Source organism: Urocampus carinirostris, chromosome 17 (genome assembly GCF_059441175.1).
Source record: "Urocampus carinirostris isolate Australia breed hairy pipefish chromosome 17, RoL_Ucar_1.0, whole genome shotgun sequence".
In the NCBI taxonomy this organism is placed as follows: domain Eukaryota; kingdom Metazoa; phylum Chordata; class Actinopteri; order Syngnathiformes; family Syngnathidae; genus Urocampus; species Urocampus carinirostris.
This window is the reverse complement of record NC_142365.1, coordinates 23,388,316-23,415,565: the sequence shown is the minus strand read 5'-3', so window position 1 is coordinate 23,415,565 and position 27,250 is coordinate 23,388,316. Positions and strand designations below refer to the sequence as shown.

Here is a 27,250-nt window from a genome sequence, read left to right as displayed (position 1 = left end):
CGGCAAATGGGCTGTACAACTGACGATGCAGTCATGAGGTGTGCTCACATATGAGCGTGTAGGTGTTTTTCGAAAAATGGGCCACGATGAAATGTTACAACCTTCGGAATGATAAAAAAAAAAAAAAATGGTGTACTTGTCACTCTGAGCAAGAGGGCAGGAAGATGCTGTGTCACCGAAGCTCTCCGCATAGTCACTTTCCTCAGCAACCCCTCCCCTTTCCATTCTCTGCAATGCTCCCCCTCCCACCATTTTTGTAAATCGAAGACTGAAATGACGTGCATTTTGTCCAACCATGGTGTGGTATTGGACGGTGGGTTTCTGAGCCTCCACTGACAGCCGCGTGCTCAGTCATCAAGGCGGCACCAGCCGGCATTGCCGAAAGAGTGGCGTTTTTATGATGTCGGTGAAGGGTGAGCAATACGGGAGGGGAGGAGTGAAGAGATGAGAGGGGAGGCTCGAGGAAAAACGTGAGCACGCGACAAGAGAAAGGGATGTTGATGCTAATGCAGTGGGCGGACCTTGGCCGGCATCACCCTCTGCCTTTTCTCTCGCGCGCTCCCCTTTTTGTTCTACCTCATCCGCTTACTACTGGGCGCATCCCTGCTGTCACGGCAGCAGGGTTCTTTCCCACTCATCTGCTGACCCATTGGATTTGCTGACTTTTTCATCTTGAAATCTTGACAGACTATTGGGCGCCTTTCTCAGCTCTGCGGTGAGAATCTGTCTTGACACATGGCTTCCAGGGGGGTGTGGTCTAGCATGGAACAGCCCTAAATTTTGAGTCCAGAAAGCGGCGCGCCCTCCCTCACTTCTCAGACTAGGTAGGGGGGTGTGCTGGTGGATGCTGAGGGGTTGGTAGTGGAGAGGAAGGATGGTGCCGGCTCCTCTCGCGGCGATCGTGCTGCTCCTCCTAAGACTGCGTGTCATCCCAGCTGAGCCTCGCGGCACCTCGACATGAGCGTTGCAGGAAGAGCATCCTGCTCCATGCTCAATTGCTTCGTAAGCTTTCATTTTCTTCTTTCTCTTAGATAATATCAGCATGACTTTGTATTTTCTTGGATACACACCTCGACCAAACTTGCTAGGTTGCCTGGCTGCCAATCACTCTGTTAAGGGCCCGGCGCGGCCGCTCAATACACGTGAGCGCTGCAGTTATTGAGTAACCATGGCAGTCTTTCCATGTGTTGAGGCGATGAGGAAGACTTTTTGCCGGAATCTTTGCACCGCGGTGGCAGTATGAGCCTTCTGCTCGCTCATCCTAATAGGATAGAAGTAGGCCAATGTGTAAAATGTGAATTGCTCAAATGAAACGTGTTGCATCTGTGTTCACTGCAGTGAGTTTCTAGTGACCGGATGACATTGGTTACAGTAGTTTCTACCAGTCTTGGGTGTGTTACTGAAAAGAAGTAATTGGTTACCTTTACAAGGTACTTCATTTAAAATGTCATTCAGTTGACTCCCGGACTACTGACTCCCTAAAGTAGTGCAATACTTTGAAGGTAACTATCTAGATACAACTGACCATATATGCTTGCATTGAAGCAGACCACCTAAATCTGATTAAAAGTAGCCACAGAACAAAACGTGTACACCAACATGTTGAAGCGGCAAATAGATTATATTTCTCGTGTAATCTTGACATTTGAAAAGAACACTTGGCCCGAGAGACTCTATCAATTTTGTTTTTTGGCTTCAAACCACTTGAGGATTTCCTCTTCCATTGCTGAGTACTGTTCAAGACATTTTCTATTTTTCCAGGAATGGCGTATTGCAAAAATCATTTTACAAATAACATGTTCTGACTTGTCATTTTAACTGTAAATTCTGTGCTTACATTTGCACCATTGATTTTTTTGTTGTTGTTGTTCTAGTATAGGCCACACTCCCTCTCTACACCCTGCCTACCATTCGCTTAGGGTGACACGCAACCGAACTTGTACATTCAAGCTTATCCCCTGATTTCAGTATTTTGTTTTAATAGTTGTTAATGTTGGCCTGGAGAGGGATGGGCGCCACCAGGCTGTACTTACCCAAGACATACCACAGGAAATGGTGTCCCCACAACAGTAGTGATTAAGGGATTCAACCAACCAACCGAGCAGCCAACCAGTTGTAAATATAAATACAGATTAGATGCGAATGTATATATGGAAGGGTGAAATTCTTGTATTCTGTTCTTGAGATGCGCTTCCACCGTAACTTTATTGAGTGGTATTTTATAGGGCCATATAAACATGCCAACTCCACTTTGACGTTATTAGCGGTGTGGTGCTGGCGGACTAAGGGTTCAATAATCAGTCTTGATTGAGCAAGGGGGAAACTAGTTCCAATTAAATGGCATTTTTTTTGTGGTTCCAAATTTTTATCGTTGACTCTTAATAGTACTTGTTACTGATAAAAATAATTGCGTTCCAAGAAAGTTAACAGTTACTCCTAACACAGGTTTTACAAAAAAAAGATGGTTCCCTTTGTATCTGATTCGTGTGGTGAAAAAAACCTTAAAGTTCTCAATATTAGTTTATTCCACTGATCATCTGCTGGTAAGCTTTCTGACTCTACAATTTGCATCCCACAGCCAACTCACAAGGGGCCTAACATGTGGTCTAGTTAGCCCACATTGAATTGTATTCAACGCATGCAGAATGCTTCATTTTTTTGGTAAGCTTTCAAAAATTCCGACAGTGTTTGACACTGAACGCAATACTCTGGTTGAGCGGCCAGCTTGCAAGTACCATTCGACTCATAGCTTACAATGTTAACAGAAGTAGGAAAGTTGCGTTCTGTTCAAGTTTGTAAAATGTCAAATTAGTAATGTGCCTAATTCATTTAACCCTCAAAACATCGACTTGGATGATTTTTTTTTCAACTAAAAATGTTTTGAAATGCTGTTTTAAAAGCGGAAAAATGTTGATGACCATCATGAATAAGGGGTTGACTTTTAATTGGATGCAAAACTGGCTCGGCAGTTTTTTTTGTAGCAAAAGTTGGGGTGACTTGAAGTCCCTTTATAAAATCATCTTAAACTATTATATAAGTTAATAAAGGAATCGTTTGTTTTTTTGAGATTCTTTGAGATAATGCTTTATTTTTCCGACACAAGAGGATGCTTAAAATGATCAAACTTGAACTCCCAGTCAAACAAGAATGAGTTTCAATAAAAATGTTTGAGACATCTTGCAACAGAGAATTCCATATGTCACTTTCAGACAAAAATTGACTCTTACTTTACTTACCAGGGTAATGTGTCTTTCACATGTCTCTCCAGTTGACATCAAACTAATTCCAATTCAACTAAAAATATTCTTTGGCACAGAGTCGTTACAGGAGATAATTGCAGGAGTACTTAGAACAATTACGTGTTTCCGATAAAGGAAGATATGATGCATCCTACACAGATGCCATTAAACTTCAAGGGTAATTTCTTAAAGGATACTTACTGTACATTAGAAAAAAACAATCCCATGTATATGTCCGATTGTGATCATTTAATATTAACTAAATCTCATGCATCAGCAGTTCCGATGAGTCATCAGCTTTTCCACGTCACTGGCTGTATAATGTAGTGTCTGTGCCCTTCGAAACAGATGAGCACTCTTGATTATCCTCGCATTATTAGGAACTCAAGATTTTGCGCTGTTGAAAATTGCAGTGAAGTTCTCATTAAAATAGATTTTTTTTTTTCCAGCCGTGCCTTCTGCAGGGGGCCACAACTAATAGTAACCCATGCAAGAATGGCAACTATGTCTGAATCGCAGTTCTGAAATAATAATTTAGCTGACATGTTTTTGTCTCCTCTTAATTGTTTTGTGCTAATCTCCGACCTATTTACAGTTTTTAGGGTGTCAACTTTTGTACATTGTGTTATGTGAAACGTTTATACTGGTAGAATGCTGCATTTAAAAACATTCTGCTGTGCTCTGTCCTTGTTCTTAGCCCGTCAATGTCGTCTGTAACATTGCTCTTGTACCTTTTGGGAATCCAGTGTTCTTTAAAATTACATTTTTCATGTATTTGCCCTTCATAGGACATAGCTGTTGTGTTTTTCCCTACACAAGCCCACAATGCAATATTAGTGTCAAGTAAAGAGAGCCTTGGATAATAAACCCAATAATTAGACATTAAGACATCAAGTAAGAACTGTTGCCATGACAACCGGACACTAATTCTGGAAGCCTATACAAGTTTGTTTTAGTGAGTGTGGTCCTCTGTTCCGCTACCTTTTTCTACTGTCAGGATTATTTGATTTTTCAACTTTGAGTATACGGTAATCTTTTGCTTTTCATGGCTGTTGCATTTAAAAGAAGTCTTGCGATAATTAAAACCCGCCACGTAGAAGCAGGTATTTATTTGATATCAGAAGTATATAATACATAAGACCAACAAAATAACAATTAGAGATGAAAAAAAAAAAACAGAATACAGAATGAATGAATGATCAGGACACGCTGGAGAGACTATGTCTCTAGGCTGGCCTGGGAACGCCTCGGGACTCTGTTGGATGGGTTGGAGGAAGTGGTGGGGTTCAGGGATGTCTGGGCGACCCGACACTGGATAAGCCGAAGATAATGGATGATGTTTGTTTTCATTATACAATAGTACAACGAAATTGGTGGGCAGCTCCTCTTAGTGAAAGTAAACAACGTAGAGAGCGGCCAACTAGCAGCATGGCATCGTGGTTACTCTGGTTGAGCCAGGTCTTCATGATGATGATCTGGCGTTAATCGTAATAGAGGCTCATTAGGGGGTAGCTTGTGAGAGTCGTTAGGTAGTTTAGCCGCAGTAGGCCGGACCTGCAAGGCCGTGATGGCATTCTCTCGCCACCCAGCCTCAGTCTCTTTCCAGAACCGATGATAATCCAAAGAGCACCCGGCATTTCTTTGTTCCCTTTTGACTTCCCTTAGTCACGTTTTAATGTACTATTTTCTTTTCAATGTAACGAGCCGCTGACATATTACCTGTCGCTGTGCAACTTACTTTAAATTTGGTGGAAAAAATTGATTTGCCCGCCCCGCTGATAGGCTGGCGTATGCTGTCAGTCAATCACATGATGGCATTGGCTATGTGCCGTCTGCTGAATAACACTTTGCAGGATACGTTATCAATGACAATAAAGACAATTCAATTCAAAATCTGAAGAATCGAAACGCAATACAGCAAGGGATTTTATTTCTCTTTGCCAGTGTAGTGGTACAGTTAACCCCCTCACTTTTTTTCCACCAAAAAAGCTTCAACTTGTAATTTAGCCTTGTTACTCTCTGCTGTAACGTAAATGAAAAGCACTATTCGCTTATATGCTTCAACTGTCAGACGCAATGCTTTGAATGGTATTTGAATGACTGTGGGGGATGGTTTGCAGGCTGCCAGCAATGACGAGGCAAAAAACTTTTGCTTTGGCTAGCCGTGCTCTACATATTGGTGATACGCTTTTTTGATTAAGTTTTACTTTTACTTTGGCATCCATTCAGAGTGAGGGTAGGGTAATTTTCAGTGTCACTGATGACTTGCCTTTTTTTCCCCAAAACATTTTCATAATGTATGTCTGTACAGACCTCCGAAATCAGTAAAAGGTGTAAGTGAGCACCAGAAGTTTGCAACCTAACTATGTTGGTAGATTTGAATGATGGAGGTTTTGCTATTAAACCGAGTGGGTGCAGCTAAAGTTAGACAATGAGGGGGGGAAACGTTTTTTTTTTTCTCCATTGTCAGATTAGTATAATCATAAAGATGTTTCGTATCACGTCTGACACCAGGGAAGGGTGACGTGAAAACGTAAATTTCCGTCCATGACACCCAATGAATTAACAGGATAATTGGACAAAAATAGTAATTTCTTGTATACCAAACTCTTTGTTTTCACAAAATCTCTGCAACTTGGCCTAATTTGTGGTGAAGTATCATTTTACATTTCTGCAATAACGATTTGACTATGGTCAAGTGTTGATGATATTCCGATTCAGCAACCTGATCCAATCAGAATGCCTTGACAATTACTATGCAGTACTTTTTACTTTTTAAGGACCTTTTGCTCCTCTGGAATGTAGGTGGGTTTTTTTTCCTTCTCGTTTTATATTGAAATTGTACAATGTAAATCTATAGATGCGTGACATGGTGGCTGTACAGGGATTTTTTTTCCCGATTTAGTGATCTGTCACTTGATAATCTTAAACAGGTGGTGAATACGGCCAAACCGACTACTTGCCTATTTGACCTACTTTTGGGTTTGCTGATCAAAGGTCTTTATGGGGTCCTTCGACCTTCAGTTGTAAATATTATAAACGTATCTCTCTCGTCAGTTGTAGTTCCAGCAGCTTTTAAGTCCGCTGTTGAGTTATGCACTACTCTTCGGTCTCCCGTAGTCCAAAATTAAGAGCCTTCAGCTAGTACAAAATACTGCAGTGAGGCTTTTAACTAAGAGGAGAAAGTTTGATCACCTTACCCTGATTTTAGCTAACTTAAATTGGCTCCCTGTTAGCTTAAGATGTGGTTTTAAGGTTGCATCGACTTGCTCCCTCATATCTTTCAGATTTAATTTTTCCCTATCTTCCGGTCCAGAGCCTTCGCTCTGAAAACGCGGGTCTACTAGTGATCCCAAGAGCCAAGAAGAGATCCGCAGGTTTGAGAGCGTCCTCCATTCGGGCCCCGGTGCTGTGGAATGCTCTTTCCCCCTGAGATTTGATCTGCAACCTCAGTGGAAATGTTTAAATCTAAGCTTAAAACACACTTCTATTCTACAGCTTATGAATAACCTATATTTTATGTTGACAATATCTGTGTTTTGTTTTGCCCTCATGTAGGTCTTAGATCAGGAGATGGTGTCATAATAGTCTGTGGTTTGCAATAATCTGTGGTCTGTGCAGCCCTTTGAGACTATTTGTGATTAAGGGCTATACAAATAAACTTGACTTGACTTTATCCCTGGTGTGACGTCTACTGACTAGAAAGTGCACATTGTGAAATTTTTACCATTACCTTGTGTGCCGTTAGTATTGCAACTGTATTTGTCTTAATCGTCAATGTACTTGTTGTCAGGGGTCATTTCCATAATGTGTCAACTGTCTCACTTCTGTTTATTTGTAGGGTGAAGAGGGGCCTCCCAGTCTGGAGTACATCAAGGCCAAGGATCTGTTTCCCCAGAAGGAGCTGGTGAAGGAGGATGAAAGTCTTCAGGTAAATTGAACACCGTTTGGCCAAGCCCTGGCAAACTGATTTAAGTTCCTCACTTGGTAAATACTTTTTGCTACATTCCTGCGGATTCTACGTGATCCAAAAAAACCCACACATTACAATTATTGCTGACCCAGAGAGAAAAGTTCAGGTTATTCGTTTTCTTGGCAGTAATGATACACCTGCACAAATTACCCTAAACGCGGCACTGTTTGATGTGTTTTTAGCGTGGATAATAAATGGAATAATTCATCAACCTTTTAAAAATGGGAGGTTTGACCACATGACAAATAAAGCCCTTGGTTATTTTAAGCTATGGATACATTGTGAAATTGAAACTTTCAGGCTGCTATTGTCAAACAAAAAACAAAGTTTGTCCGAATAACTGGCAGCATCTTTTGCTAAGAATTTTGTCCACATTTCCTCAAATTGACCTTTGTTTCAATCAGGTGCAGTCTGTTGTCCTTTTTTCTTCTTCTACAAAGGCCCATTAAACTTTCATTTAGTTTTGCCTGCTGGTGGTTGTTGCACGCATGCAGGGACTTGCTGTCGCATGAAGAGCTCTCGACATTACAACACAATGAGCCGGAGGAAAGTTAGGTTAAGCTTAGATGATTCGACAACTGAATACGCCCAATACGTCCCTGTGAGCAACGGGGACTTCTGCTTTTGTTGCGCTGTTTCGAAGTTAACGTTTGATTTTAGTTATCAGAATTCACTGTAGAAAAAATGGAGAAATCTGCATTCGATTTTCTAACCACAAAATGTCCTATTCCAGGGGTCTAAAACCATTTAAGCTATAGCTATTTTTGTTACTAATTAGCACAAAGGGCACCCAGTTTTAAATGCATTTATAAAATAACATTTTATTACTTTGTTGTTATTATGTTATTACCAGAAATGGTGACATTTTAAAAAAGGAATCTGCTCGTACCTGGTTTGCCATTATTTACGACAAAAATGACAGTCTAAGAGATGAAATATCAGGTTTGTTTGGATGCTTGAAACCCTTTCATGCTTGAATGTTAATGTTGTTTTCTCAAGTATTGATAAGTGCTTGAATTTTGGGTGAAGTGCTTGTCAATGCTTGAAATTGTTACAATGTTTCACAACAGGTCTGCATAAAAATAGTTTGCTGTTGAGTTTCTTTCCTTGTGATTAACAGCAGCTGCCATTAGTTAGTAGTGCATTATGAACCTACGAGTCACGCTTAAGAGGAGTGGTGCATGATACACCCAAACAGGACACTGTAAATGTTTAGTATTACAAGGATTAGGTATCAGTGGACATTTATCATCAGCCATGGAGAAAAGTAAGCGATCATTTCCTAGTGCTAATTTATAATAAGAACTTCCTGTAACTGAAAATGTAAGCTACATATTACCGTCATTTTACCCAACACTTGAATGTGGCAAGATTTGTCTAAAAATATTCACATACAAATTGTTCGAATCCACAAATACATTTGTGATTTACTCAAGTTCTAAAATCGTATGTCTTAATAAATGCAGACGCAAGATTAAAAATCATTTAAATTCTGCATATGTTTGTGTATCTGCAAAATACATGAGTCACATTGGATTTCTTCCTTTAATGGTACTGGAGAAATAGAAAGTTGGCCTTGAAAGTCCTTAAAAGGTGTTTTTTAAGCCTTTAAAGCGAACCCTGAATAGTATACAACATGATTTGCTGGTACTTTATAATGTTTTTAAACTGGTCCTGTCAAATTTGTCATTGAGTTTGTTTTTATTTCCCCCCTGTACATTCAATTCGGATCATTCCTCAACTGATGCACTGACAGCTGAGTGTTCTGCAGGCAAACCCCCACTAAATATATCGTTGAACACACCCCTGCTGTCTTCCCGGCTGCAGTGCATGCGTGCAGCTCAGTGTGTAACATTCCCGAGGCCAGCTTTCCCAACCGGAAGTCACGACTCACGAGTCGCTCGTATTCATTAGTCTCTCGCTCTCTCGCTTTCGTGCACACGCTCGCACTCAACAGCTCTCACTTGTGCTCTTATTCTTGTTCCTCCTCTTTCTTACAGTGATTTATGCTGCCTGAGTCCAGTAAAGACATGTGACACTGTCTTTTGCCGCATTCGACAGGCTCTGTGACTCATGTGTCTACTTTTGGAGTGCAGCTGGTTTAATGCTGTCAGGCTGTAGGACACGATAACTATGGTGCACTCAGCAGGATGTGTTTGGTCTCATTCTACGCAAAGGACCATAAACTATAGCCCCACTTCCGATTTTTTTTTTTTTTTTTTTTTTTTTTTTTTTTTAAATTACCCACGAGCAAAGCGAGGGTGGTGGTGTTTTCGTCTTGGATTTCAGTTTATGTCTGTTAGTTTTTTGTGTCTGTCCACCCAAGAAAAGGGTAAAGAGTTTAGAAATGACCACCATCGTTTACAGGCTGGATTACCCCAGATGTGAAAACTGCCCCTAAAAAACTTGGCATTTTGGGTTTTACTGACTCAGCTTTCCAAGAAAAACTTCTTACCCTTCCAGGCCAGAAAAGTTTGGCCAGGACCGCAATCAGATAGGTCATCTTAGAAGTAAAAATGCTCCAGAAAATTGACTCGGCACTTTTGTATTCGCTCACTCAGCATTTTTTTTCCAGAAAGACATTCCCCTCTTCCAGGCCAGAGCAACATTCAATTTTAACTCGATGTCCTGCAGACTGTCAGAAGGGTTGACCTCTGTGTGGAAAAAAAAAATGCAGAATCAGCATTTTTGGTTTTGCTGACTCAAGATTTTTTTTCAGAAAGACATTCCGCTCTCCTAGGACCTGAATGAAATTTTATATGAACACCATATTTTTGGGCAGACAGATGTGAAAACTTCCCCCCCAAAAAAGTAGCTGACCTCATTTATTGTTTTGCTGACTCTGCAGCTTTCCTAGAATATCGTTCTACTCTTTCAGGTTAGAGCAAGTTTGGCCATGATCAAAATATTTTACAAGCAATCAGGTAGGTCTCTCTAGAGCTGAAAAGGGTAATGACTCTGCCAGACAGACAAATACTAGCGAAAAATGGGTTTGCGTCTTAACGCGGGTGACAATGTAATGATGCACAGCCATTCGAGTTTCCTTCTGTCAAAGCTCTGAATGTGCACTTCTTTTATACTGCAAATCGTCTTTAACATTATGGGAGCTGCCCTGTAAACAATTGACCTACTGCCTTTTCTTATATACTGTAAATGACATGGAATTTTTGATAGGACTGTGCTATTATCCTGGTTGTATCAAATTGAAAGTGAGCTTGATTTTTCTGACATTTTCACAATAATCCCCCATCTGCTGCACATCCCCTTTGTCATGCATCAGCGGGACCTCCCTTGCGTGACTCCGCATTGCATGCTAATGCGGGACAAGCTAAAGCAGTCTCAATGCCAGTCATAAGGCAGGACAAGGCTAGCATCCTGTTGTTTCCTGATCTCATTTTGATGACTAAGGAAGGTGCTTTGGTGTCGACAAATAATCACACCGTTGTGCCGCACCATCTGGGTGAAGAGTGAGTGAAGTGATGTCTCAATGATCTCAGGCTAGTATGTTTGGCCAGCGCATTGAAAAAAAACTTATCATAAAGCACAGTGTGATTCAGTTACATTTTAAGTCAAGACACCCTGTGCGGTTTGATTTATTTTTTTAGTCAGCTGCTGTTTCTCCCTTGATACTTTTCCAAGACGGGGCTGTCTTGTCGAGGTGTTCTTTGGCAAAGTCAAGTCTGGCCTGTCTATTTTTGGGACTGATGAATGGCTTGCTCCTAGTGGTGTACTCCTTTCATTAAGTATTCTCGTTATTGTAGACTTGGATACCAATACACACACTTCCTTGAGAGTGTTTTACACTTCAGGAGATGTTCTATATGATTTTTTTTTAACCATGGAGCGTATTCGGCGATCATCTGTCGCTGTTGTATTTTTTTTTTCCTCGATCTTCTGCTTAACCTCCATTGATCACATGATTAGTGGTCACAACAACGGCTTTCAAATGCAAAATCCACACTCATAAAAGAAACCCCAGACCTTAGTGATACTTGATTGATAACAGGTTAACAAGGGCGTAGCTTTCTGAGTCAATATCATCCCTTTGAGTCAATTGTCCAGATACTTTTGGTCCCTTGAAAAAGGGGTTTAGGAGCTATAATTTCAAAATCTTTTTTCAGATTTGGATTTGAAAAGTCTTAAATTGCAGTTGAGATTTTGCACCTTAAGCTCATATTCATTTCTATATTGTACTTCGGAATGTGTTTATGTGCTAACAGCTAAAACAACAAAACTTGTGTCACTGTCCAAATATTTTCGGGCCTAAGTTTACATTAACAATTAAGTGTGCCCTTGGACACTAATGTATGTTAGGGTCTGTTTAGTTTTTAGAAGGTTTTCTGCTGTGGTCATATGCTGGGGCGTTCGCTACAGTGCCGTGGAGCTAAAATTTTGAAAAAATAATGCAAGTGTAGTGGCAGCCTGGAACATGAAGATACATGTGAGACAGTCTTACAAGGTTTACTTATCTTTTCTCATTTTGTTTGGAAAACTTTCATTTGATTCCCCGAGGTCTTGTTTAAGTGTGGTTCAGGCACAATATAAGCAACCTAAAACTTTTTAAAGGCCTAACACCAACAATTTTTTGTTGATAAGGAAATTATTTGAAATGGTTTCTCGGAGTGCCATTATTTTTTTTCTAAAGCTCATATTTTATTTGTGTCTGTGTACCTTCAAGACTTTAGCAATTTGGAAAATGGCTCAACTTTCTGCCTTTTTTGAAAAATATTTTAACATAAGATGTACACTGATCTCTTGATTGTTTTCCTCCACAGGTCCCCTTCCCAGTTCTTCAAGGGGAAGGGGTGGAATATTTAGGCCATGCCGATGAGGCAGTCATCGCCATTTCCAACTACAGAATCCACATAAAGTACAAGGAGTCTGTCATAAATGTAAGTCCGCCCTCTGACATATTACAAACCATATTCATAATTTGTTTGGTTCTTACTACAGGTTTCTTGAATACAATTTGGTTTATATCACTTTTTGGAATTACCCTCCTAAGGGAAGTGATGCCCCTTAAACCTTTTGAGGTTTCCAAAACTATAATGTGAATTAATAAATATGAAGTGATGAACATATGGACAAAAATGTTTTATCCCAATAAGTATATATGTGGGGGGGGGAAACTGGACTGTTAGTTACCTGTCACTCTTCCCATAATACTGGTTGTTGAAACCTCAGATGCCCACATTGGCCATGCTAGTGACTAGTCAGTGAAATTCTCGCCGCTTTAACGGACACTTGTATGAATTCCGACAATCCACAACCTCTCCCCCACACTTCTATTCACGAGTTCCCCTCATTCTTTCAAGCTGTTTGGTTGCCCTTTGCTCCCATCCTTGTTTGTCTTTCGTTCCATGATTTCAATTCGGCAAGGTCGTGTGGTCACGCGGCAAGTCGCCCCCTGCATGATCTGCTGTGCTCACTGACTTCTTTCAAACTCACATTTTTTTTTTCCTTTTTATCTTTGTCATTCCTTGTTTTTCCTCTGTTTGAATAAATTTTCCATTTCCTCTTGTGTCCCCCTCTCTGTGTGTTACATGTCACTGTACTTTAGACCTACCCAGACGTGGACAATGAAATATCTGTGAGTACCTCCCCTTGTCCAGGTTGCCACTTAAGTGGCTCATTTTCCTCCACAATGAAAGAGCGCATTGTATCCTGCATTAAAATTGCGTTAGTGTCAGGCGCATTGGGGCAGTGTTTGGTGCGTTAGTTACTAGTTAGTACATTTAAAAAGTTATTGCGTTACTCCCCAGATTACTGACACCCAACAGGAGTGTGTTAGTATGAAAGCTAGTTACAAAATTACTGTACATACTCACAACGAAGCCGACCTGGTAAAACTGCTTAAAAAATAACCACATAATAAAATAAATTAAAGAAAATGTATACTCCAACCTCAAGAAACAGTGAACATGTATTTTTTGTTTTGTGTAATCTCGAGAGCTTGTGAACTAACACAGCTGAAGGACTCCATATCTGTTTTGTCTTTTGTCTTTAAACCACCAGAAGATTTGTTTATCTTTCTGGGAATTGTCTAAAACTATATTGGAAATAGTTACAGATAAAAAGACAAAAATTCAGCACTTAATGTTAATTCTGTGCTCTCATTTGCCCTATTGATTTTGTTGTTCCTGTTTTTCTGCCCCTCCACTCATGCTGCCTACCATTTGCCACCGGTAACACACATCCAAATATGTGTATACAAACTGACCTCCTGATTTCAGTATTGTATTTTATAGTTGTAAATGCAGCTTGAACGGGAGTATTTACGGTATGGGGAAAATCAAAATATCAGTAGGGAGAAACTACCCATTCCCTTACATCATGCTTGAGACGGCTCCACCGCCTCTGTATTAAGTTCTATTTTGCAGGTATATTTGAACTCTGCCCAACTTTTTAGAGGACGGTTTCAAACTTGTGTTGCTGGGACAATGAGAGCTTTATTTCGAGGAATTAACTGTCAAGAAACAGAAGTGTCATTTATGATTTGGTAAGAAAAGTAGCGTAGTAACGCACCATATTGCAACGACATTTTATTTGTAAGGCGTTACAGTACTCGTTACCAAGAAAAATATTCCAGGAGCATGCTCCTTTGTAATGTGTAACCTCCGTCACTGGTTTTGGGACAACACAATCACCTTGCCTTGTGCCACACATTTATTATTTATGAATCTTGACATTCATGTGGGCGAAGTCAGGTTTGTGGGCTAGATGCCTGAACTATGAAGGATTTATAGGTTCTTGATGTGATCCTAATATTTCTGTCTCTTTTTTTTGTCATTGGTCCACCAGTTTTATGACACATGCTGTTTTCTTCCCTCTGCAGGTGCCCCTCAGGCTGATTGAGAGCGTTGAGAGCAGAGATCTGGCCCAACTTCACGTTATCTGCAAAGACTCTAAAGTTGTCAGGTAAACAAAAGATTGACTTAAAAATAGTGACGAGGTGATTGATAAGAAGGAATGACTTTCTTGAGGTGTGTTGTTTGGATTCTTTGTAGATGCCACTTTGCAACATTCAAGCAGTGCCAGGAGTGGGTCAAGCGTCTGAGCAGGGCCATAGCTCACCCGTCACGCCTTGAAGACCTCTTCGCTCTGGCATACCATGCATGGTGTCTGGGAGGTAGCGCTGATGATGAGGACCAGCATGTTCATCTGTGCCGCCCAGGTCCATACGAATGTACACACACACAAATCGTGTTCCCCTGACAGATCATTTTCAGGGTTTGTACGGGTGCTTGAAAACCTTAAAAATGCTTAAATTTTAATGTTGTTTCCAAGGATTGAAAAGTGCTTACATTTTGGGTGAAGTGCTTGTAAATGCTTGAAATCGTTACCATGTTTCACAACAAATTTGCTTAAAAATCACACCCAAACTGCTCTCTGGTGGCTTTGCCTTGCCATTGCATCCATTCCCTCGTAATCAACTGCAACTGGCATTAGTTTGTATGGCATTATCCTATCAAGCGTCATTGCCCTCTATTGGTTGAGCCGGAGGACAGGCTCATGCTACACCTAAACTGGGCACTATGAAATGTGTATTCATGAAAGGATTACATGTTAATTATGGACATTTATTAAGAGACGTTAGGGAATGGAAAAAATTGAAAAGTCTTTCTGAAAGATGTTAAAAAAAAAAAAAAACAATGACCATAAAGACAACTCATTAAAAAAAAAACTTGAGGGGGAAACTCTTTGGTGTATCTGATGATATTGGACTTTGAAGGGCATTAAAAAATACATATTTAAATGTTGGTATTGTGTTCAGAGTTAACAATGTCAATAAATAAGTTTAATCATGGCCACACGTATTCAACGTGTGTCACTTACAATTCATAGTTGAGCTGGAAAAAGTGACACACAATTTAATACCGTTTTTTTTTATTTAAAAAAGAAAATAAGGATGCACGTTATGCACAAATAAATGCGGTAAATATTTCTAAAGTCGGAAAATGTCAGTTTTCCCTTCAATTTTTTTCCCCTAGTGTTCTGATTTATTTTTATTTTGAGGATTTAAAAAGAAAGCTTAAAATGAGCTCATTTATTTTCCATGTTTACCTTTTTGTAAAATAAGAGCATTTATGTTTAAAATCAATACATTGAGTTGGCAGTGGGACAATAAAATTTCACCTGGAAAGATCAAAAATTGTACTTATTGTTAAAACATGCTGTATAAAGAATGCCATTATTAAGCTTTGTGAGTAAAATAAGATCTTTGAGAGTGCTTTTTTAATTTCTACCCTAAGGTCTGTGTTCTTGTTTTGTTTTTCTGCAGGCGATCATGTGCGTCAGAGAATGGAAATGGAGGTTAAAAGAATGGGCTTTGACATGCAAAACATCTGGAGAGTGTCAACCATAAATTGCAACTACAAGTAAGTCACATTTGCTGTGCTATAAATGGCACAACATTTCCTTTTTTAGCATTAGCTTGAATTAGATTTTGAGTTGGCTTTTAAAATTTTTGATGGCTTATCCAATGTTTGTTAAATGTGACCTCTGTGTGTGTTTTTAAAGAAGACAGGCCCATTACACCAAATTGAGTTTTTAACTCGCATGCATGAATGTATCCATGAGGTCATGCAACCTGAATTTTTTTTTATGCATTTCATGGCTCAACATTGAGATTTTTTTTCAATTTCCCTAGAGAAATTAAGTAAAACACTTCTGTCTTTTTAACCAAAATTCATATTCGATTGCAGTAATCCCTTGTTTACTACGGGGGTTTGTTCCAAAAAGAACCGTTGATTGGGGGAATCTGTGCAAAGAGATTTATTTTATTATACAATTAAATGATCTCTTATAAACAAACCAAAAAACAAACCATATTTAAAGGCTCAAGCATTTAACAAATAAAGGTATTTTACAAAGTTTTTTTTTAGGTATTTTTAAAAAAAATAGCGACTCAAATAATAAGCGGGGAGACTGTTAAGCCAATCAGAATGCAGAACACGATGCACAATGCAAATCCGTGAAGTAGAGAAACCGTTAGAAGTGAACTGTGTTATAGCGAAGGAAACTGTGTTGTCAGGTTTCGGAGCCTTCGCTCTGAAAATGCTGGTCTACTAGTGATCCCAAGAGCCAAGAAGAAATCCGCAGGTTCCAGAGCGTTCTCCATTCGGGCCCCAGTGCTGTGGAACGCTCTTCCCCCTGAGATTCAATCTGCAACCTGTGTGGAAATGTTTAAATCTAAGCTTAAAACACACTTCTATTCCATAGCATATGAATAACTTATATTTTATAGTGACAATATCTGTGTATTATTTACCCTCATGCAGGTTTTAGATCAGGGGATGGTGTCATCGTCTGTGCTTTGCAATAATCTGTGCTCTGTGCAGCCCTTTGAGACTCTTTGTGATTAAGGGCTACACAAATAATCAAGACTTGACCCTCTTCAAAAGCGTTTCTTGCATATACCTTTCTACACCTTTTTCAGGCGTGACGCTACAAACGGCATTTTGTTCCTACAGGCTGTGCTCCAGTTACCCGCAGAAGCTTCTTGTTCCAATATGGATAACTGACAAGGAGCTAGAAAGTGTGGCTTCCTTCAGATCCTGGAAGAGGATTCCTGTGGTGGTCTACAGGTACGCAAGTTTATTTTTTATTTTTTGGTGACTCCCGACTGCTCCTCTTGACCCTTTGGGTGAACATTCAGGCACCAAAAGAACGGCGCGGTGATCGCACGCTGCAGCCAACCGGAGATCAGCTGGTGGGGTTGGAGAAACACTGACGATGAGTACCTGGTGACGTCCATCGCCAAGGCGTGTCAAATGGACTTGGGCGCCAAGGGTCCTTGCAACTCTCATGCCTGCCATCTACGTGGAGAAGCTCCTGACTCATCCGACAGCGACTTTGGTAAAGCAATGCAGTATTACCTCGGTTATCGCAATTGATGGGAGGCAGAACCTCCGGGGAATGTGAAAATCCGCAACGTAGTGAGGATTAGGATTACGCAAGGATTACCGTATTTTCTGGACTATAAATCATTTTTTTTAATATAGTCTGGCCAGGGGTGCGAATTATAATCAGGTGGGATTTATCTGTAAAACTTTTAACATATTACTGCATAAAAATGTCACATGTAAGAGGGCGCTCTAGAATTGTGTTGATAATTCTAAAAATACATTTTGAGCAAGCTTAAAATATTGACTTTGGCAAAATGGCCCCGCCCCTCTACAATTGGATGTACACTTATGGTATACAAGATGCTTTTATTGCTATTTGCCAGCAATTCAAAACGGGTTTCTTCCAAATATCACATGCATTAAACTGTCTCCTGCTCTACCATAAAGCTTATTATGCTGAAATGAACTGTCAAATTATTGTAGCGTGTCGTTTTAGGGTGTTAGCGACCCAGTTCCCATACTCGCACTCATTCTTTTCAAACAGCTACCTATTTCACAAGTTTGTTTTGCAGAGCTGCATTTCCTGTATTCTCCTAAATATCTTTTCTGATGTATTAAAATCCGTGTCCCATTTTTCACATGCCGTCCCTTACATCAAGCCATTTCTTTCTCCTGTGTCTTCAGATTCGTCCCTCACGGGCACCTCAGGCTGCGATGACAACTCGGTACCACAAAAGCTGCTAATTTTGGACGCTCGCTCATACACTGCCGCAGTGGCTAACCGTGCAAAAGGTGGCGGTTGTGAATGTGAAGGTTGGTAGATCAAAATCATCACCTTGCTTAAATGTGCTTGAGTTACAAAATGTTGTCTGAGTAGGAACCATGATCTGTTAAGCAGCAGCACAACAAAACCGGTAAATTAAGCAAAGAACGGAATGTTAGACGGTATACATGCTCACGAAGAAGCAATCTAGAAATTCCTGTTCCTAGTTTTTTTCTGAATAAGATATTACAAAAGGGTGACTGACACGTTTAGAGTACCGGTACTTGATGTCAGAGCCATTCACTGTCATTTAAAATGTACGGCCTTTATGATTGCATATTATTGCCCTGTTTTTAGTATTACTGTTTTATTTGACTACGTTATTAACTTTTTTATGGTATTGTTTATCCTTTTATAGTGTTTTGCCAAACTGAATTCTAAAGCAGGGATGTCAAACTTAGTTTGGCTCTGAGCCCGGATTAGGACTTTCTGTTTTCAGGAGGGCCAGATCAGTAAAAGAATGTCAACTCAAAATCTTAAGCTTTTTTTTTATCATGCTTCGTCATATAGCCTACATTAGTAACCTACCCTTCATATTATAATCACAGATGACCGGGGGTCTTGTCTAAACACAACACATTTATTACCATACAATGGGGGAATTGATTTTAATGTTTGGCATTGAATATGCTCAATGGTTTATTTTAAATGTTGTGTGAATGCAGTTTTACACCTGAACCAACTCTACAAGCTATACTAACTCAACAGTGCACTCAAGAGGCCAGATATAGCATTTGGTGTGCCTTCATTTAAAAAATCATAACATGGAGAGAAATGACCTAGAGACTCGCTGCTTTTATTGACATACTCAAAAATTTATGGTGGGCTGGATTCAGTCATCTGACATGCCGGATCCCACCTGCGGGGAGCAAGTTTTACATGTCTGTTTCAAAGCATATTTTTAAAATAAGGTGCCAAGTATTTCTACATTCTATCATACTTAGAATCCAACTGATCACCAAATATATATTTTTTTGTTAGAATAAGTAAAATAAAGTATTAAATACATTAAAAAATCTAGAACAGAGTGTTGAAAGTGTAAATTATAAAAAGTCGAATAACAAAAAAGATTTAAATGTACAATACGTTTGTTTGAACATGAATTTAGATTTTTACCAAAATAGAATGCAAAAATGTTAATTTTATAAACTCAAATACAGAAAACAAAACCATTTCATAAAAACCCATTTCCACGTTATTTTTATTTTACACTTCCCTTCTGAGTAGCATTTTATAGTAGTAAATATGCTCTATAACTAAAGTTTGGGTTGACTTGTTGTCATGACACCAGTACGTTTAAAAACTCTGTTGTTAAATTAAAAAACAAGTTGACATTATCACTGTATGTGTTTAGAGTACTACCCAAACTGTGAGGTGATGTTTATGGGAATGGCCAACATCCACGCCATCCGGAACAGTTTTCAGGCCCTAAGGACGGTCTGCAGCCAGATACCCGATCCAGGAAAGTAAGTAGATCTGTTTGACCTTTTCTTCTTGAATGTGACTCCCCCACTCCTCTATCTTCCACTTGCGCTCATCCTCCAAGCAGGGCTGGAGAAGTCGCCACAGGTTCCTGCTGTGTTAGCCATCTGTCTGTCTAGCCACTCAGACATTAGAGCCACACAACACGTGTTTTTGTTTACTGCGGCAATTGCATTTATTAATGAGTGTGGCAAATGTACATTGTGGGGAGGACTAATACATACATAATGTGACATCATAAACACATTATTACCGGGTATATCATTTCACATGTTATTTTCACACTACACCACAAGAGGGCGCTCTAGGCCTGTGTTAATCATTTCAACCTTGACCTGTCGTGCTAAACAATTCTTGGCTTGGTCACTCACGAACACCATGCTCATGTTTTCCATTATTCTCCTTTTATCTCACACCTTACAAAAAGTCAAAAAAGCAATGCCATAAATGCAATCAGTTACAGTAGATGAGTTTAAAACAAATTTTGTGCGGAGTACAGATATTTTACAGCAGGGGTCTCTCACCTCTTTCAAGCTGAGTCCTACTTTTGCGACTAATTAGCCTATAAGGGCACCCAGTTTCATATGCATTTCTAAAATAACTAGTATTTTACTATTATGTCGTTACTATGTTATTACCAGGTATGTTATTGGAAGTAGGGTTAAATAGACTCATTTAACTAAAATATATTCTTACTAGAAAATCACAATGACCCAGCACTGGTGAGATATTTTCAGAACAGGTCCGTGGGACCCTCAGCTGTCCTTAACACAACGTTAGAGACCCCTGCTCTACAGGTATAACCAAGAGTGTGGAATCAGGTGCCTGACTGCAGGAGACGCATGCACAAACTGAACCAAACTGGTGGCGATTAGCGGTCTCTAGTGGTAGCCTCTGTTACTGCTCGTTAACGGGATTTTCCTTGTTGAAGCGAGTTAGATTTTTGTTGAAAAACTTAAAATAAAATCTTGTATCGAAATTCTCTTGTGTAGAGGTACTCCTAAAGAGGTTGCACTGTATCTTTTTGTCATGTCAATGTTTTAAGGGCTTGCAGAGATATGCACCCTCTGGTAGTTATCTGTGCAGTTTTCCGTCAAAACATATTTTCCAACTTCCGATAAACACATCATTGTGAAGTCCATCGACCCTATTACTACTGTTCTGTTTTTTCTTTTTCCTCAAATGGCGTTTCTGTTTTTCATTTTAGTGATTATCTCTTACAGTATTCTGTGCTTTCCCCCCTCCTTTAGTACTTTTGATGATTTTCAATTCATTTTCTACTTTTTACTATTCAGTTTTTAGTACTTTTCAGTACTTATTCATACTTTCTACTATTCTTCAGTTCTACATAATACCGGTATTTAGTCCTTTTTTATGTGCATGTTATTTTTTCTGTACTTAATAATGCTGTTTAATACTCAACATTTTCATACTTTTTAGTGCAATTTTCACATTTCTACTTTAACAATACTGGTCAGTACGTTTTTATACTTTTCCATCCTATTTAGTACGTTTTTTTTTTTACTTTTCAGTACTTGGTTAAATACGTTTTAATAATCTTAGTACTTTTTGAGTACTTTTTGATGTTTTTCAGTCTTTTTACATTCTGTTTTGTGCCTTTAGCCACTTTTTCAACCTTTATAGTGCTTTTTATATTTTTATACTTTTCGGTACGTTTTTCTACTGTACTTTTCAGTACTTTTGCCATATTTGACTGTTTTTTTTTTTTTTTGTCCATTGTCCACACTTTCCAGTACTTTTTCATGTGTTTTACAGAGAGTGTTTGTTCTACCATGGTGACCCTGAGCAAAATTGAGTTCGACAGCCCGGATGAAATTGTTGATTTTCACACTTTTTTTCTCCGTCAGCTGGCTTTCGGCTCTGGAGAGCACACGTTGGCTACAGCACATGTCTGTGATGTTGAAGGCCGCCACGTTGGTTTGTTCCTCAGTGGAGAGAGGTCGGCCTGTCCTTGTGCACTGTTCGGACGGCTGGGACCGGACTCCCCAGATCGTCGCCTTGGCCAAGATCCTGCTGGATCCTTACTACAGAACGTTAGAGGTCAGCTTGATGTAGTTTGTAAATAAAATAAATAAAAATGATAATGAAAGGATGCAGTCGTATTCTTATCGTATGCATCGTGTTTAAATACCCATTATTTTTTTTACCCTGTAAATGAACTAAAAGTTTGAGCGCACATTATACACGAGGTGAATTTTAATTTTGTCTTAAAGATTGAAAAGTGCTTGAATTTTGGGTGCTTGTAAAAGCTTGAAATTGTTGCAGTGTTTTCTCTACAAGTCTGGATAAAGTTGACACTGCTCTCTGCTGGCTTAAATTTGACATTGCATTTCTTTCCTTGTTATTTACGGCAACTGGTATTAGTTTGTATGGCATTGACCTATGAAGCGCCGTTGCGCCCAAGAGGGCAGGTGCATGCTACACCTAAACAGGGCAATATGAAACGTGTATTAGTGCAAGGATTACGTACCAATTCTGGGCCATGCAATAAAAATTAAGGTAGCATCTCCCAGTGGTAAATTGTAATGGGAACTGAAAATGTAAGTTATACATTATCATTTTTCCCAACACCTATTTGGGGAGAATTTTTTCTCAAAAACAAATGTAGTCACAATTCACTCTATCCAAAAATCATGTCACGGTAAATGCACACGTAAAATTAAAAATTGCGTAGGCAAATCATATCTTTGTGGTTCTGCAAAATATGGTTCCTACCGGATTTCTTCTTTTAAATGGTACTGGAGAAAATGAAAAATTGTCGTTGAAAGTCTTTAAAAGTTCCTTGAATTGCTGTCTTGCACTGTTACCAATACTTAAACATGAAGTCGTCCTAAAATATACTGTATAAATAAACGCCCAAAAAAAAAGCAAGACGAGGGATGAATCAGACTTTGAGGGACATTAAATGGATATTGTAAATTCTGTTTTGATATTGTGTTCACATTTTACATTGTAAATGAGTTTATTTATTCACTAGGGTTTCCAGTTACTGGTGGAGACTGACTGGCTGGACTACGGTCACAAGTTTGCAGACCGCTGCGGCCACCAGGAGAACGGCGAAGACGTGAGCGAGCAGTGCCCCGTCTTTCTGCAGTGGTTGGACTGTATCCACCAGCTGCTTAAACAGTTCCCCTGCCTGTTTGAGTTCAACGAAGCCTTCTTGGTGAGTTCCGAATGGCGACACCACTATTCAGAGACGTTTTTGGCGTCTTTCGGAGACAATCAGGATGTTGCTGTCCTTCTACGCAGGTCAAGCTGGTGCAACATACGTACTCGTGTCTGTATGGCACTTTTCTATGTAACAACGCTCGTGAGAGAGAGGCAAGGAACATCTACAAGCGCACCTGCTCCGTCTGGTCCTTGCTTCGGACAGGAAACAAGAACTTTCAGAACTTCCTCTACATCCCCAGTCATGACATGGTCAGTTTGAGAACTCTATAACAGTGAATTCCAGAATAACAACCACTCGGGCATGAAAATCTCCCATTTTTGGGCGAAATTCACCGTTTTGAAGTAAAAAAGGTGACCTGCTTGGATTGTCTACATCTGAGGAAAAAATGTTTTTATCATGAGATTTTGTCAGTAAATCAGGTGTTTGAAGCTGTGCGTTTGCATTAAAATCAGTGTAGTTTGTGCAGGCGGCGTTACAGTATTTATAAGATAATCCTTTATTCGTCCCACAATGGGGACATTTCTTGCGCGTAGCAGGCATTTTTTTTCTCCCTAAAAAAAATAGCGTTGGGGTGCGCGTTATGCATAAGGTTTAATGGTAACTGTGTTTGTGCAATGGTTCATCTTTTATAGAACATTGTTTATCAGGGTGGTTTTAACAGGATGCAACAGCAATTGAACCCTGCCCTTTAGTATGCTGAAACATAACCATAAGACCAGGGATCGGGAACCTATGGCACTTTATGAGTATGTATGGCTCGGAGACAAATGGATCATCATTTTCTAGTTCCGAAGTTGCGTGAACAAGCCTATTGTAGTGTACACAAAGCCGAATCAACACCGAGAAGAAAGATGTTACTGTTCAGTAAATGTAGGACACAATTTTAGCCACAGTTTAAAGTCTAGGTGTCACACGAAAAAACTTTTAAGCTCATTAATTAATCCATGTTCACTGTTGAGACACCTTCTGATGAAAATCTACATAACAAACTGTTAATACTGCAAAACGCCAGCAGAGCACCCAGACCTATTTGATTGGGTGAGCGGTTGGGATTGGATGTAGCTATAGACTGTGAAAGCGCTCCCTCCTGTCTCTCACCCTGCACAATATGCGCTGAAAGGAATTACATTGTGTCCACTTTTGCAAAATTTTGTGACATTTTTACAAAAAAAAACTTTGCTCGCACCTTTAAAACATTTTTTTTTTAAATTACAAACATGACCTAAACACTCAAGTATCTGGGGTTAGGGTATACATTTTAAGTGGTGTATTCATATGGGACATAAGCTCTGGCTTTATTTTTCCATAGATGTTATCAAATCAAAACACAGTAAAATAAAATGCGCTGAAGACTAAGCTTTTGTTCACAAGGCGGATTTAGCGCTTTTGATAATTTTGTTTTAAAGTATATGGTGTGCGAAATGTTCAAATTCTCCTTTTTAGCAGAATATACGTGTTTAAAATGTTCAATGCATTTCATAAAAAACGTTTTGTCTTGATTGTTACTTAAATCTTAGAGGCAAGTCAGACTCCATTTAGTTCATCTGTCTGACGTGCTTTCTCTTTAAATGTTGGTGCTTTACTGAGGTACTGCCATGATACGCAATCTGCTTCACGAAATAGCACCTAATGCTTTTATCAGCCCTATCCAGGCTGAAATTTTCCCGAACTTTAGAACACGTTTTTGACACGGATGCTGTGTTTTCTATATGTTACCTTTTGAGACACAGACGCTATTGCACATGAGCAACTCAGCAGAGGTTATATTCATTTCGTGATGCCTCACTCTGTTGGAAAAATATGTCTGGCTGTTATAGTCGACAATGAAATTGATTGTAGGCTTTTTCTGTTATCAATTTTTGTAAACAACGACTTATCATTAAAGCCCTACTAATTAATTTGTAATGTTTTCTTTTGTTTGTAGTAATTTTACCATTTTGATGTAGTTTTCACTAGATTGCTACTTGCTTCCCCCCACCCTTGTAAATTGAGAATTTGTAAATATCTGCCTTTTTCATGAATGGATAAGTGAAGTTAGCTGTGGTGTGAGTGTGATGGATTAGATTGAACCTGTACTAGCTCTCTTGTTTGACAGCAGTGTTGCTATTGATAACATTTGTGGCTGTTTTCGTTCCTTGTTTGACTGCAAGGTGCTGCAGCCCGTCTGCCACACACGGGCACTACAGCTCTGGACGGCAGTCTACCTCCCCACGTCCTCCCCTTGCACGGCTGTGGACGACTCCATGGAACTGTACTTGTCTCCAAGCGTCACGAGAGAGGAGCTCTCCTCCCGTTCCCTTGACAGGTACATTCTCATTTATGTTCAGTAATCCCTTGCTGTATCGCGGTTTTGCTACTTTGCGGATTTTCATCGTATATTGTGTTCTGCATTCTGATTGTCCCAAAAAAAAGATGCTTTTTTATCGGCGACACAATTGGACCTCTCCAACCCTTTAACTTGCTCTGGAGCCACATACGGGTCTTTGGCGCTCCCTAGTGGCACCCTGTCTTGGTTAATATTTGACTTTAATCGGTGCATGTATATTAAAATTAGATTTGTTAATGGTGTTTTTGTTTTAATTTGTAGTGATGATGATGATGATAATATTAAAACTAATAAGGAATGGCTCTGTACCACTTTTTTTCTATCCAACTCTGCGGCAGTGGGTTTCATTCAAAAGCGATCTTTTACTGGTCTGAATCTTTAACATGTAATGTTAATCATTAACAAGTATAAACATTTACTTTTATTCCGCTGCCTTTTGGCAACACTTTAAGAGACAGGAACAGCTAAATATCAGATGTCTGAGGACCAGAAGGATTAAATGATTACAAATAAAAGTGGAACATTTTGAATCATAGTTGCATATGAGGGCGGCAGTAGCTCAGGAGGTAGAGCGCTCGTCTTGGGATCCCAGTTCGAATCCCGGCTTGTCCGTGTTGCATGTCGAAGTGTCCTTGGGTAAGACACTGAATCCCTAATACCCCCAATAAGCAGGTTGGCAACTTACATGGTTGCAATACAAGGCCGCTATTGGGAAATGTGAAGCACACTGTAAAGCGCTTTGGGAAGTCATTGACTTGAAAAGCGCTATAGAAATGCAGATCATTTCATAATTATGGTGAAGAACACTACATGTTCTATCTCCAATTGAAAAAAAAAAACCCGTTTGGGAGTACCTTTTACGTTTGTATTACAAAATGTACAATTGATCTTTTCCTAGACTTCCCAAGACCCGCTCCATGGACAACCTCCTGTCGACTTTTGAGAACGGAATGCCCCTAACGCGGACATCCAGCGACCCCAATCTTAACAAGCACTGCCAGGAGGGCCGCCCCTCCTTGGAAGTCTCGCCCACCCCCGAAACTTCTGACGATGAGGACACTGCACAGCAATTGTGTCCAATTATGACTCTGAATGGCGAGTGTGATGAAGACGCATCTGAGGAGGAGTGTCTCACCACTCAGCCTTTGCCTTCCCTACCGCTTCCTCCTGCCCCTATGACATCTCACATTATCCAGGCTCCTACTCGCCTTCCCACAACCTATTCCCCTGCTCCGTCATCTCCCTCAGAGGCTGAGAGCCAAGACACCGCCAAGAGCACCCCGTCACTTATGCTCCAACCGGAATCTTGCTTGGCGCTTAACCTCGATGCTGCACAGCCTGCAACTACCCTGCCTGACAACCAGGACAGCCGCCTCAAGTCTCCTCACGCCATGGATCAGACTAACCAAAAGCACCTTGTCCCCTTGGAGGACTCTACTGACACTCTTATCGACGAAGAGGATGTTTCTCATGGTCCTACTTTGAATCATTCCACCAACGAGAAGCTGCTGGTGCAGGACAACCCACCAGATTGCGACAAGGAAAGAGACGAAATCTCAACCTGCGGGGATTCTCTTGCCGACTTTCAGGGAGCTGCCCGCCATCTCATCTCTCCCAGTCCGCATTCGGATCTTCCCCTGACGGGCTCTCAATGGCAGACTGTGCACGGCTTGACTCAGTCCACCAACCGCTGCTCCGGCCGTTCCCAGGCCCGCCAACTGGCCTACAAGATCTTGCGCTCGCATGGTTTCGACACCACCAGCGCTTCTCAGAGCTGCCGCCAGGAGGCGCTCTATCGCCCAGACAGCCCACCCACCACCATCAACGGTGGCTCGCCAGCTTGCCAGCAGACTCAGGCGGCCTCACAAAACCCTCCTCTACCAGTCTCCGGCTCCCCTCCCCCAGCGTACCTGGATGATGACGGGCTGCCGGTGCCCTTGGACGCCGTTCAGCAGAGGCTGCGGCAGATCGAGGCAGGCTACAAGCAGGAAGTGGAGGTGCTGCGGCAGCAAGTGCGACAGTTGCGGATGAGGTTGGAGAGCAAACAGTACGCCGGCCCACCCTCGGAGCCCGACATTGACTACGAAGATGATATTGTAAGTTTTTTCATTTACTCTTGTTAAGGTGGTCCTTGTATATTGGGAGAATTTCCAAGCTGAATATTTCGAAAAGCAAAGGCCTGAGTATGGTGTGAAACCCATCCATTATCCATTATCTGCACCGCTTATTCTCAGTAGGGTGGCGGGGGCGTTGGAGCCCATTCCAATCATCTTCGGGCAGTGGGCAGGGGACACCCTGAACTGGTTGCCAGCCAGTCGCAGGCGACACATGGACAGACAATTCGCTCGCTCATTCACACCTAGGGA

The 27,250-nt window shown here is 40.5% G+C and overlaps 1 protein-coding gene across 3 annotated transcripts in view; it reads left to right on the top strand.

Moving 5' to 3' along the window:
- The window catches only part of mtmr4 (myotubularin related protein 4), a 48,122-nt gene that overhangs the window by 11,871 nt on the left and 9,001 nt on the right, over nucleotides 1–27,250 (top strand). For 2 of the 3 annotated variants that reach the window (XM_088320921.1, XM_088320922.1), the window contains exons 3-16: nucleotides 7,081–7,170; nucleotides 11,988–12,104; nucleotides 14,048–14,130; nucleotides 14,220–14,386; nucleotides 15,494–15,590; nucleotides 16,686–16,799; nucleotides 16,871–17,070; nucleotides 17,745–17,873; nucleotides 19,238–19,349; nucleotides 21,234–21,426; nucleotides 22,364–22,549; nucleotides 22,636–22,806; nucleotides 24,709–24,863; nucleotides 25,783–26,980. In XM_088320921.1, the coding sequence (XP_088177047.1) occupies nucleotides 7,081–7,170; nucleotides 11,988–12,104; nucleotides 14,048–14,130; nucleotides 14,220–14,386; nucleotides 15,494–15,590; nucleotides 16,686–16,799; nucleotides 16,871–17,070; nucleotides 17,745–17,873; nucleotides 19,238–19,349; nucleotides 21,234–21,426; nucleotides 22,364–22,549; nucleotides 22,636–22,806; nucleotides 24,709–24,863; nucleotides 25,783–26,980 (3,012 nt within the window). Of the gene's footprint in view, nucleotides 1–348; nucleotides 1,003–7,080; nucleotides 7,171–11,987; nucleotides 12,105–14,047; nucleotides 14,131–14,219; nucleotides 14,387–15,493; nucleotides 15,591–16,685; nucleotides 16,800–16,870; nucleotides 17,071–17,744; nucleotides 17,874–19,237; nucleotides 19,350–21,233; nucleotides 21,427–22,363; nucleotides 22,550–22,635; nucleotides 22,807–24,708; nucleotides 24,864–25,782; nucleotides 26,981–27,250 lie in introns of those variants that run through there. The other variant, XM_088320923.1, reaches the window with a different exon arrangement.